General features: G+C 51.3%; 1 protein-coding gene and 1 non-coding gene across 4 annotated transcripts; both read left to right on the forward strand.

Moving 5' to 3' along the window:
• Positions 1 to 58: 58 nt before the first annotated feature.
• On the forward strand, positions 59 to 11,082 carry BUD23 (BUD23 rRNA methyltransferase and ribosome maturation factor). 3 transcript variants are annotated; one of them, XR_006513312.2, is made up of 13 exons: positions 59 to 186; positions 279 to 316; positions 1,969 to 2,064; positions 2,154 to 2,236; positions 2,336 to 2,432; positions 4,394 to 4,490; positions 5,466 to 5,516; positions 6,276 to 6,361; positions 6,585 to 6,630; positions 6,781 to 6,839; positions 8,627 to 8,720; positions 10,596 to 10,685; positions 10,822 to 11,082. XR_006513312.2 is itself a non-coding variant. In XM_070484437.1 (12 exons), exons 1-11 carry the CDS (start codon positions 139 to 141, stop codon positions 8,706 to 8,708), a joined length of 783 nt encoding a protein of 260 aa, XP_070340538.1. In that variant the 5' UTR covers positions 59 to 138; the 3' UTR covers positions 8,709 to 8,720; positions 9,148 to 9,953. The 3 variants fall into 3 exon arrangements, 2 of the variants coding, with proteins under 2 accessions (XP_070340538.1, XP_014705940.1); XM_070484437.1 differs by lacking the exons at positions 10,596 to 10,685; positions 10,822 to 11,082 and adding an exon at positions 9,148 to 9,953; XM_014850454.3 differs by lacking the exon at positions 8,627 to 8,720 and having other exon boundaries at positions 90 to 186.
• LOC123277058 (small Cajal body-specific RNA 20) lies at positions 10,028 to 10,159 on the forward strand. Its single transcript, XR_006513733.1, has one exon. It is a non-coding gene; the product is annotated as a small Cajal body-specific RNA 20 (non-coding RNA).
• Positions 11,083 to 11,709: the final 627 nt, after the last annotated feature.

Genomic DNA, 11,709 nt, shown 5'->3' on the forward strand with positions numbered 1-11,709 from the left:
GCCCTGTGGCCCAATCGAGTGAAAAAGGAGGCGGGGACAGGGATGGAGCATGCGTATTACGAGGCGGTCGCGGGGCTGATGACATAAAAGCCGGGCTCCGGGAAACGCCGGTACCAATCGTGCTGCCGAGGCTCAGGAATGGCGTGTCGCGGGCGGAGACCGGAGCACGGCGGGCCCCCGGAGCTGGTGAGGCCTCTGGCCCGCGGGCACTCCTCTCTCCTTTAGGGCCTCTGCGTTCTGATTCCTCCCGCTATTCCCTTTTTCTCTTTTCCCCGCAGTTTTACGACAAGAATGAAGCCCGGAAATACGTGCGCAAGTAAGGGGAGCCTGGATGTTGCGCGGCCTCGGGGGTCGGGAACCGGCAAGTTGCCCGGATTGCGGACGTTGCTTGTAAAACACGCAGAATTTGGGGGCTGAGGGAAGGAAGGGACCCAGCTTGGTCCCGTTTTTCCCACTGGCAAAGTTAACTTTAAGTAAACCTCCGAACCCTCTGGGCCTCGGTAATCTCAGTATTTAAATGGGAGTGATTATATCTACTCTCTCTAGGTCGTTTTCAAAGTTTAATGTGACAGCGTGTTTTAAGCGTGTGGTAAAATAGGAGGCAGTGGATATGTGTAAGGGGTCAGTGCTGTTGGGGGGCAGGAAATGACATTCTTAGAATGCTTACTCTAGAATTCCTTTAGAATGTGTGCGCCTGTTTACAGTTACCTAGTTAACTCCTCATGACAGCTGTTGGTGTAGTATCTGAATTTCTGGGAGGGCACTTATTTGTATAACTACGAAGTCATTTAGCGGGTGAAGGCTAGAGCAGGGACTCCCAAGCCTACCCTTTCTGATACATTACTCTGTAGAAAATTCTGCAGATACCTCTTCTCTCCTTTCTGTTTAGAGTCCAAGACCAGGAAGAAGGTCAGCAAAAATCTCTGGCCCAATCGTCATTATGTAGCAAATGCAAAGTTTTTTCCAGCTGCAGAGCCCTGTGTTTCGCATTCTGAAAACTATTATGTGTGATTCTGTGATTCTTTCCCTTGATCCTGGGAAAGTCAGATATGCTATAGATCTGTTTGTTCAATATGGTAACCGGTAGCCATCAGCCAACCATTGAAATGTGTTTGGTTTAAATTAGTATGAAGAAAATGTAAATATTTTGTTGATCATTTCATATGTTGATGTGTTGAAATGATATTTTGAGCATATTGGGTTAAGTAAAATGTATTATTAGATATTTTGGGTTGGAGAAACGACTATTACAGTTAATTTTACGTATTTAATTTCATTCTAACTGTGGCTACTAGAGAGTCATATGTAGGGGCCGGCCGGTGGCGCAGCGGGTAAGTGCGCACGATCTGCTTCGGTGGCCCAGGGTTCACCGGTTTGGATCCCTGGTGCGGACATGGCACCGCTTGGCAAGCCATGCTATGGTAGGCGTCCCACATATAAAGTAGAGGAAGATGGGCACGGATGTTAGCTCAGGGCCAGTCTTCCTCAGCAAAAAAAGGAGGATTAGCGGCAGATGTTAGCTCAAGGCTAATCTTCCTCAGGAAAAAAAAAAGTCTCATGTGGTTTGCGTTATATTTCTCATGGACATCACTGCCTTAGATTTTCGTTCTGCGTTGTTGATCCCTATATAGCAGAGTAAATTCTTCCAGAAAACTCTTTCTTAAGTAGTACAACATCAAATCCTGATTGAGTTGAAAATACCCTATGGTTAGTCATTAGTTAATCCCTTCACATTAGCTTTGCAGCTGGTGTAGTTAGAATTTGTGTCACAAAATAACTTGTTGCTGTATTACATGGACTTCTGGGTCATTTTCAAATAGTTGTGGTTGAGTTTGGTGACTGAGTTGGGTGACCGGGAGAGTACCTCTGGGTGATTGTGCCTTTTTTCCTTTCTCTGGCTGTTTCTGCTCCGGGTGAGGTTTTAGCCTAGAACTCCTTTATCGCTCGCTTGTGTTTCTGCCTTCCCAGCTCACGGATGATTGATGTCCAGACCAAGATGGCTAGGCGAGCACTGGAGCTCCTTTATCTGCCCGAGGATCGGCCCTGTTACCTGTTGGATATTGGGTGAGAACCTGGGGCCCAGTTCTAACTGTCCAGGTAGTGGAGTGTCTTTGCTGCTCACACTGTCGAGTTCCTTTTTTATTGTCTTCCAGCTGTGGTTCTGGGCTGAGTGGAGATTATCTCTCGTATGAAGGGCACTACTGGGTGGGCATTGACATCAGCCCTGCCATGCTGGGTGAGTACGTCCTATTTAGCACTGGGGTAGACTGCCCTCATGAGTATGCAGCAGCTGTGCATCTGGTCTCTTTCCCTGAATTACTCTTCTTTGATGTAGATGCGGCTTTGGACCGAGAGATAGAGGGAGACCTGCTTCTGGGGGACATGGGCCAGGGCCTCCCCTTCAAACCAGGCTCCTTTGATGGTTGTATCAGGTAAGAGTCTTCACGTCCTGCCTTTAGTCCTTCAGGCCAGTGCTTCCCAAACCTGGCTATACAGCAGAGTCCCACAGGATACTTAAGAATATACATTCCCCAGGATTTTCAGATTTATAAGGTTAGAGCAGGGCCCCCAGATCTGTATTTTTCTGTATTTGGAAACTATCTCCTCTGATTCTCTTGCACTGCTGGCTTCAGGGTTCAGGGTTCAGGCAGCTCTGGGAGAGGTGCTTTGTCTGCTTCATGCCGGGACGGGGGAGGGGTGGAGGTCCCAGCCTCTGGGAGCCATTTTGTCGCCCCGGCAGCCATCTTGTTCCCGTCTCTCCACTCTCTGTGGTGGAGAGTGCCCCCACTGCTCCAGTCACTTCGGTGGCTTAGGAGTCCTTTCTGTGTCAATTTTGAGTTTGTACATAGAACTTTGATAACGGAGCTTAGAACACTGAAATTTCTGTCTGGAGCGTGAAGTTGTCCTTTCTCTTTGGTGAGTTGTGTTGAGTGTGGTGTGGTGTGTGGTCCATGGGGTGGAGAGAGGGCCTGGGGAGGAAGTCATAGTTAGCCCTCCCTGGAGGGACGCCTCCTCCTCTGGTCCTGGGTCAACAGTAGGTACCTGGGTAAGTAATGAAAATCTGGGTTTGCAGATTTTCCTCCAGGGTAAGGGATCAGCTTACCTCTGCAAGCGAGATTGTGGGAAACATTTCAAGGATAGCAATTGCGTTTTCGTGATGATTGGGTGAGATGTCCTAAGCTGTGGAAAACCAAAGACCAGTGATATGGTCTGTGTGTTTTAGGAGTAAATAGTCATTTTTTTTGTTTGTCTTAAAGGAGAGATGGTATGGCAAGCTTTTTTTTTTTTAACATTTGTTCTGTGTAAGACATTGCACAAGGTGCTGTGGAGTTTGGAACTAAAACAGTCCCTGTTTTTCAGACTCTCCGTGGTTGGTTGGGTGCTGTAAGATGTGGGCGAGACAGCTGAACACGAGGCCGGGTGTGGGGTGTGACTTGGGAGTTGTGGGACCCACCAGCATTGTGAGGAGAAGCAAGAGAGCACAGGAAACCCCTGAGGAGGGAGGAGGGGCTGAGGCTGGGCCTTGAAGATGGGGAGGGATCTGGAGAGTTGAGGGGGAGGGTTTCTGAGTGAAGGAAAGTGTGAGCAAAGGCACAGAAGTGGGTGGAGAAAGGAGTCTGATAGATCATAGGGATGAATGAGCAATTTCATGGAAGGTGAGATTGCATGGGGTTGGTTCCTAGAAGGCTTTTAACTCCATCCTTCGAAGTTGGGGCTTTATTCTGTGGTTGATGGGGAGTGGCAAGATCAGATCTGTGTTTTAGGAATATCATGTAAGAGGAGAAGAGAGCTAAGTTCGGTGGTTGAAGCAATCGAGACGGTAATGCGTGCTGACCCAGGAGAGTAGTGGAGGGAAGTAAAAACTGGGAGAGGCAGGCAGACAAAGCTGCGGGGTTTAGGGTTCTGTGGATGTGTGTGCGCAGCACTGAGGAGGGGCATTCCCGAAAGGAGGACATGGTAAGTAGCTGCTCGAGGTTTTCAATCCGGGGCTTATGGAGACGCTTGGCAGGTATCCTTGAAGGAGGTGAGTGAGGAGGAGAGTGAGTGAATGGCTTTGTGTAGGTACTGTAAGGCATGTTCTCTTTGATTGGAGGAAGGGAATGAAGAGGTAGGTGGCAGAGGCAGCCTTGACATGCTGAGTAATTTTAAACTTAAGATGCATGTAGAAACAAGGACTGGCTGCAAGGAAGTGAATGCTCCCCCTCTCTATACCCTGTTTGGTTCAGTGCTGTAGAATAGTGACCTGCAGTGGACCTACACAGGCCAAGAAAGAGTGGTGAGCAGGAGGGTTTCACCTGGAGATCAAGGATGTGTATGGTGTTAGAGTCTTGAAGAGGCAGGGGGAGCAGTGGGTATTGGTGCCCTTCCTGACCAGATTCCTTTCCTTTTTTAGCATTTCTGCTGTGCAGTGGCTCTGTAATGCTAACAAGACATCTGACATCCCTGCCAAGCGCCTGTACTGCTTTTTTTCTTCTCTTTATTCTGTGCTGGTGAGTATGAGATCACCTCCCCATGTGGGCTGACTGCCTGTCCCTCCCTTGCCCTGCAGGTAGAGTGATGAAGTAGAGGCATCCTATGGGAAGGCCATTCAGATGGGACCACATGGGATGGCAGGACCTTATTGTGGTTACTTTGTCCAGGTCCTCAGGCTAAACAGAAAGTTCAGTGGGCTGAGACTCCCTGATGAAATGCAGAAGACACTGATGTCAAAATCTGAGACTGATTGCAATTCCTCTGTCCACTATGCCGAATTTTTTTTGGTGAGGAAGATTGGTCCTGACCTAACAGCTGTGCCAGTCTTCCCCTGTTTTTTCTATGTGTGATGCCAACAGAATGTGGCTTGATAAGAGGTGGGTAGGTCCACGCTCTGTGAACCCTGGGCCACTGAAGCAGAGCATACGAACTTAACCTCTACGCCACTGGGCTGGCCCCCACTGTGTTGAATTTTAATCAGAAGTTGGTTTGGGGCATGGACTTTACACAGTGAGGGCAGGGGCATCATGTCCAGGCCACACAGGATGCCTTCCAGAGTGCTCACAACCCCCCCCCAACCCCCTCCCGTACTGCCCATGCTCAGATGGGGAGCAGGGTGGTTAATTACCATCAAGAGAACCTTTGTTAGCTTTACTTTTGTGTTTATAACTGCTTTCAGGTCTCTGCTCCGGTGTCCCTCCGAGAGGCCTTCCTTGAACCGAAAGTAAACTCAGCAGTCTGCGTTACTCATCATCCCTTTGTCCTAGTTTGTTTTCTCTTTGGCACTTCATCACTACTGTAAATTAGCTGCCTCCCTCGCTAAAATGGGAACTCCAAAAGCTCAGGGGCTGTCTCTCTCGTTCATGGCTGTGTCCCTGGCCCTAAGGACAGTGTTGTGCACATAATAGGAACTCAGTAACTATTAGTAAATAAGAGGTGTCTGTGTCCTGACCCGTGGGATGTTTGTAACACAGCAGTGTCTCTCTCTGCAGGTTCGTGGATCCCGAGCAGTCCTGCAGCTGTACCCTGAGAACTCAGAACAGGTGAGCCCCTTGGCTGCTGGAGGCGCAGGGAAGGGGAGGGACCTGCAGCAGGTAAACTGTCCTGCTCCTCACTCACCTCTCCTCCTGCTGCTGGAGAGTGACAGAACAAGGATCCTTATGCTGATAGGTGGGAAAAGGAGGGAGTGAGCACCCAAGAGTGGTCCCTGTGGCCCCCGAGGGCACGTTTTATGACCTAATGTCCTAAGGAAGAAGAGTGGTACCTGTAGGAGTGGGGTAGGACGTTTGTCCTCTCTTGACGGATAAGATGGTATAACAGGTGATTTCCATAACCAAATGAGTAGACAGGGCAGTGGGTGAGAGAACATTAACAGTTGTCTGTTCTCTGGAGTGTAATGTAGTAGGAATGAGGAGTGAGGGGGTGGGGTAGGAAGTACAGACTGTGAAAGACAGTGGTGAGCTGTCCCTGACCAATAACATGAATGAGTCTGCCTCTGCATAGGTGGCCATTCATTTCCTGAGATTTGAGTGGGGAAGATGGGTGCCTGGGCTAGAAAGTGAGAATTAAGGGCTTGCCTGTTCTGTAATCCCCCCAAGGGAGGTGTATGCCATGGCTGGTTCTAACCTGCAGTTTCATCTATGTGGCTTTTGGGGACTTAGAATTGGGAACAGTCAGATACAGAAAACCTTCAGTTCTCCCAAGCAAGGTCCGTCCTGGGACCAGACTGGCTTAAGGGGAATGGAGGGGAAGCTGCTGCTTCTCCAGCCTGCCTGCCTAACTCACCACCGTTCTCTCATCAGTTGGAGCTGATCACCACCCAGGCCACCAGGGCTGGCTTTACTGGAGGTGTGGTGGTGGACTACCCCAACAGTACCAAAGCAAAGAAGTGAGTACTGGGGGCCAGCATGCCGCCGTGCTGCAGGAGAGAGGATGGTGGTATGGCCTCGTAGGCCACTGATGACTCTAGGCCAGAGTGGTGCTGGTGGGTCACAGGGCCCCGACGGGCAGGAGGCTCTCCCTTTCTGGACCTGTAGATGGGAGGGAGGGGGAGGACTTGTCTCGCCCTGCAAGACTTTATTAGCCCAGCCCTCTGCACTTTCTTGTTTCAGGTTCTACCTCTGTTTGTTTTCGGGACCTTCGACCTTTGTGCCAAAGGTGAGGGACCTTGAGTTTGCAGGCCTGTGTCTTTTTGGTTCCCTTGTGGGGCTGGGCCGAGTACCTGTTGGAAGGGCTCAGGCCTTATGAGGTGGGGCAGAGGGCTTGAGAGATCTCCAGGGTGATCTAAGAGTACTTTGGTTCCTTCAGGGCCTGAACGGAAATGTGGAGGAAGAGGAGGCCGGGGAGTCCAGGTTCACGAGTGGGAGGTAACGCCTGAGGTGCAGGGAGTTGCTGCCACCAGGTTTGTCAGACATGGCAAAGCAAGTGGCGACAAGACGACTCCTCTGCTCTCTGCTTTCACGAAACCTCTCCGGTTCAGAGTTGGCAGTGACACAAGGGTGGTAACAGGACTAGGGAACCTTTTGCGACTGTACCTGCACCTGCCTTGGGCTGAGTGGTGGGGCCCTTGTGGATGTCTGGGCAGCCACACAGCCTTATCCCCTTCCTCTCTGTCGTCCGCCTTGCCATTCCTGGCGGGCTGTCCTCTGTCCGAGGCTGCCACTTCCACCAACATCCTGCACCCCCTCCCCTCTTGGCTCCCGTGGTTCTCCCTTCCCTCTCCCACATCCTTGTCTTTACTCTCCTGGGTCGTTCCCATCCAGCATCCAGATGTACTGCAAGGTTTCTGCTGTTTTTGGACAGGTCCTCCCTTAACCTCATAACAGCTCCTAGCTACCACCCTGTTTGTTGGCTTCTGTTTATAACAGAACTTCTCGTACTTGCCTGTCCTTGCTGCCTCCCCTACCATTCTCTCAGACCTCTTTGGCTCATCAGTTTGCTCTTGTCGAGGCCACCATCAACCTATCTTGCCAAATCTGTTGTTGCTTCTCATCTTTTTTCCTTCTCTGTCTTCACTGTAACTTGCCTGCTCAGTAGGAGCTGACACAGCCGATTACTCCCTAACACTTTCCTCACTTGGCCTCCTGCCCCCCTCCTGGTTTTCTCTCAGCCTTGCTGGCTGTTCCTTCTCGGTCTTACTCTGCTGGCCCGCCCTCCTCTGGGGCACTCTGGGGCCCAGCCTGGACGCTTGCTGTTTCTGCGCTGCCTTAAACACCAACTCGAGGTTCGTAACTCCAGCTTTTACATCCTTACTCTCAACCCCGCCTCTCATTTCTGAACTGCCTCCTAAGTGTCCATACCTGAACTTCCCACTGGTGTCTCCAACAAGACAGAGCTCTTGGTTTTCACCCCCAAACTTCCCATCCTTCTTACCATTCTTACCATCCTCAGTCATTCCTGTCCTCCTCACATCTACCATCCGGTCAATCCATCGGCCAGTCCTGCCACCCCCAGCCTCAATGTACATCCCGGTTCCAGCCGTTTCCCCTCTTCCGCCTGGCTGAATCCCCGCCACCCCTGCCTGGATTATTGAAAGCTGCCTCACTAGTCTCCCTGCTTCAGTCTTTGCCTCTTTCCATTTATTTCCTGTGCAGCAGCAAGACTGATCTTTTCCTTTTTATTTTTAAAAAATATAAGTCATATGTTGCCATTTCTCTGTTCAGTATCTTCAGTTGAGTTCTCCTTACCTTTTAAAATTTTCCTTAATACCTTTAACTGCTCTAAATCATATATTTGCTTAGTTGGTTGTTATTTGTATCCCCAACTAGAATGAAAATTTGGTAGGGACTGGTATTATATCCCTGACATCAGAAGAGTATCTTGTTGCTAAAACATATTCATATTTGTTGAATGAATAACTGATTACAAGGTAGTGAAGAGGGAGGTTATTCCTTAGTTCTGGCTGATAGGACTGAAAAGTCTTGAAAAATGGGCAGAGAAAGAATGAGTTTGGAAGGCCCACGGGTGGTGGAAATCATGAGTGTGTTCCTCGTGTCCACTACATATTTGTGCCATCTGACCCCTTGGCCCTCCGTGGTCATCCTCTTAGTTTCCTCAGGCCATTCCTGATGGGGATTTGGAGGCTCTTCTAGGTGTTGTCTGCTCTAAGGTGCCCACCACTTGCTCCCAGCGAGTGCTCTCCTCTCCTTCACAGAGGAAAGAGTTGTTTAACTCCCTCCATCCATCTTAGGATCCCTCTTGTCCTCAGACCGGTGTCTACAGACGACACGTCCTAACTGTAAACTGGGGTAAGTTGTGTGACCTGAGCATCCATTTCGCATCTGTCTACAAAGGGGGATCCTGCCACCCACTTGGGCAGTGTGTTGAGGAGTAGAGAGTGTGTTCGTGCAGGACTCAGCACGGTGCCGGGCACAGACCTCGTCTCCCCAGGGCTGCAGGCTCCCGCTCTTCAAGTCCTCAGGTGTGGGGAGGGCAGGGGAGGAGGCTGTTGTCTATTGGAGGGATATTCAGGGGCTTCTCATGTTACTGTCACTTCTGTCTAATCACATTCAGGTCACTTACGATATATAAATAGGTGAAGAAAAAGTGTTTAAAATCTTTACCTAATTTATCTCTGATTTTTTCCCATCCACTTTGTTTCCCCTGTGTGTTCCTGGATCCTCCCCACCCGGCCTCCACCCTGCCCTTCCTAAACTGCTCTCCTGAACGCCTCAGCCCGCCTCTCGCATTTGCTGCTGCTCAACCACCACTTCCCTCTTGGCGCCTGTGGTGTGGGGCGCTCACCATCTTCACCTGCTGCCTCTCTCTCCGCCAATGCTCTTTCCCCTTGTCCTTCTGCGGCTCACATCTTGCCCCTATTCACTGCCCCAGCTTGTGCTTCCTCAGAGACTCCTGGGGTTTAGTCCTGCATCTGCGCCCCCCAGTCGCAGCTGCCTTCTTTCTGCTTTGCACCTGTCCCGTCAGACTTCCCGCCCCTTAGCTGTAGGCCCTCTTAAGGTTCTTCCATGACCCGCTGCCTTTCTGTACCCTACAGTCTGGGTCTGTGTGTTGTTCCCTGGTTCCCCACTGCTTATTGAAGGGAGAACACATTCCTTGCTGGCGTTCTCCCCTCCGTGAACTGGCCCAGCCTGCCCTTCCCTTTCTTGGACCGCTGGCTCCAGGCACAGGGGACTGTCTTCTCTTCCCTCACCTTCCTCTTCAGTCCTTTGACACTCCCTCATTTTTGCATATTGCCTGTTGTCTAGAATGCTGCCCCCATCTTCTGCCTGTAGAAATACCAGCCAGCTTGTCTCTGTGGCCCACTTGCTTTTCCCAGACCATGTGCTGCTTCCCCGTCACTCCCTTAGCAGCTCCTGGGCCTCCCTGCCCTCGCTGTGCTTAGTGTGGGTGGTCTCTGCCACAGCCCCATCTCAGGCTAGTGAAGGGCCAGGCTGGCCTATATCCGGTGTAGAGCATCTGTGGGCCGTGCATGCAGGTGCTCAGGAAGTGGTCATTACTCCAATGGCAAGTGGCCCTGCAAGGTGTGAGTTATGCTGGAAACGGTTTGATCCCAGCTGCAGATGTGGTTTGGGGCCCAGGCACCCCCTGTTCTCAGGGCCTCCCTCCTGTGGGGCTGTGGGGGCTCCCTGTTCTCCTCAGCCAGGATTGGAGGCCCAGATCAGGCTTTGAGGATCATCGTTGGGGCTGCCGTGAGCTGGGCAGCCTTGTTTTCCTACCTCAGACATTTATGGTGGTTGGGAGCCCCTGCTTGGTCTGTACCAGGCTAGGGCCTGCAGTAGCAGCAGTGGGCATGGGGCTCTGGCTTTCCTTGCATAGTGCCAGGCTCTCATGAGCCAATCCTGGCCTGTGTTGCCCCAAAAGTAGCTTGGCCTCCTGCCTGCTCCACAGGCAGACTGTACCCATACCCAGTAAGTGGTCACGTACCACAGAGATGCCTGCGAGTGAGTGGGGCCTCCCATCTCCTGCCTTCCTGATAGCAGCTGCTGTGGCCCCAGCAGATGTTCCCAGGAAGAGGGCGGTCCAGGAGTGGGGACTTCTGTTGTAGAAGGGGCGTCAGAGGCCACCTAACTTGGAGGGAAGCTCACTGCTTTCCCTGCCTGGGTTCACGTGGGAGACAGCCAGGCTGCTCCATCCCTCGGCTCATAGCCGTGTCTCCTGCCCAGGATCCCATACCGGATTGCGCGGCGGGGAGTGGTGAGGAAGAGCCGAGAGTGGGTGCTGGAGAAGAAGGAGCGCCGCAGGCGTCAGGGCAAGTAAGTACCAGAGGGCCAGGCTGGTGGGGGCGGGGGTCTGCCACTGAGGGCTCGCCTGCATCCAGAGGGGTCCCCGGGGTTCGTTCTTTCTTCTGAGACTCTCTGTTCTGCCCGCCCCATCCTTTCTTCACCACAGGGAGGTAAGACCTGACACCCAGTACACCGGCCGCAAGCGCAAGCCCCGCTTCTGAGCAGCTGCTTGGTCCGCACACCCGCGAGCTGTGCCGTCAGCCCAGGCACTCGCCTCCACCAAGTTTTCTACATTGAACTGCCTACTTCAGCTGACAACATAGTGTTTTAGAAAAGTTCTAAAGTTCTAAAAGTTATTTTTTTCACTAAAAAATGTTCTGAGAGCATCTTATTTTGTTCTAAAAGCAATAAACCACTTTCTGTGGCACTCTGGCGTTTTCCAGCTCTGTGGTCCTAGAGAGACATACTACTTGATTCTCCAGGTACAAGTGAGGTTTAAAGAATATAATGTACAAAAGCACTCTTTGAACCTACAGGGGGCACAGGTAGATTCCTTTAATTTAGGGCTGCCTTATATATGTTATATATATAATTATATGTTTAATACATATTTTATAATAACTAAGAATATCTATTACGATACTAGGCAAAGTTGGGGAGGATGGGCAGGATGCAATGTATCTGTGATACCCATTGGCCCGAGGCTTCTGGGTTTCCCTTTGGTCTGAAGCTATTAATCCAGCCCAGTGGCCCAGGCTGACCTTTGGCCCTGAGCCATCATTAGCTGCTGGCCTCACCAGCCCAGCGCCTGGTTGCCTCAGGAGCTTGTGTCCTGTCTGATCATTAGTGGTCAGAAGGGCAGGTCCTGCACTGGATTGTGTGGGGGACTGTCTAGCAGGCTGATAAGAGAGGGGATGCAGTAAGTGGGAAGAGGGGGGTGGGTGTGGGCTGGCGGTACACAACAGGCATCAGGTGTTAAGCGGGAGCTGAGACTCAGGCTGGGGTGGAGGGGCCAGAGGGACTGGACACTGAAAGCCGAGGAGGAGAGGTTGGG

The sequence above is a fragment of the Equus asinus genome, chromosome 14, assembly GCF_041296235.1.
Source record: "Equus asinus isolate D_3611 breed Donkey chromosome 14, EquAss-T2T_v2, whole genome shotgun sequence".
NCBI lineage: Eukaryota > Metazoa > Chordata > Mammalia > Perissodactyla > Equidae > Equus > Equus asinus.

Excerpts from the sequence above, each read along its gene's own strand:
- BUD23 (XM_014850454.3), top strand. The coding sequence starts at position 139 with ATGGCGTGTCGCGGGCGGAGACCGGAGCACGGCGGGCCCCCGGAGCTG. Across the intron at positions 6,631-6,780 it reads CTTCGACCTTTGTGCCAAAG|GGCCTGAACGGAAATGTGGA; the intron begins GTGAGGGACCTT and ends TGGTTCCTTCAG. Across the intron at positions 10,686-10,821 it reads CGCCGCAGGCGTCAGGGCAA|GGAGGTAAGACCTGACACCC; the intron begins GTAAGTACCAGA and ends TCTTCACCACAG.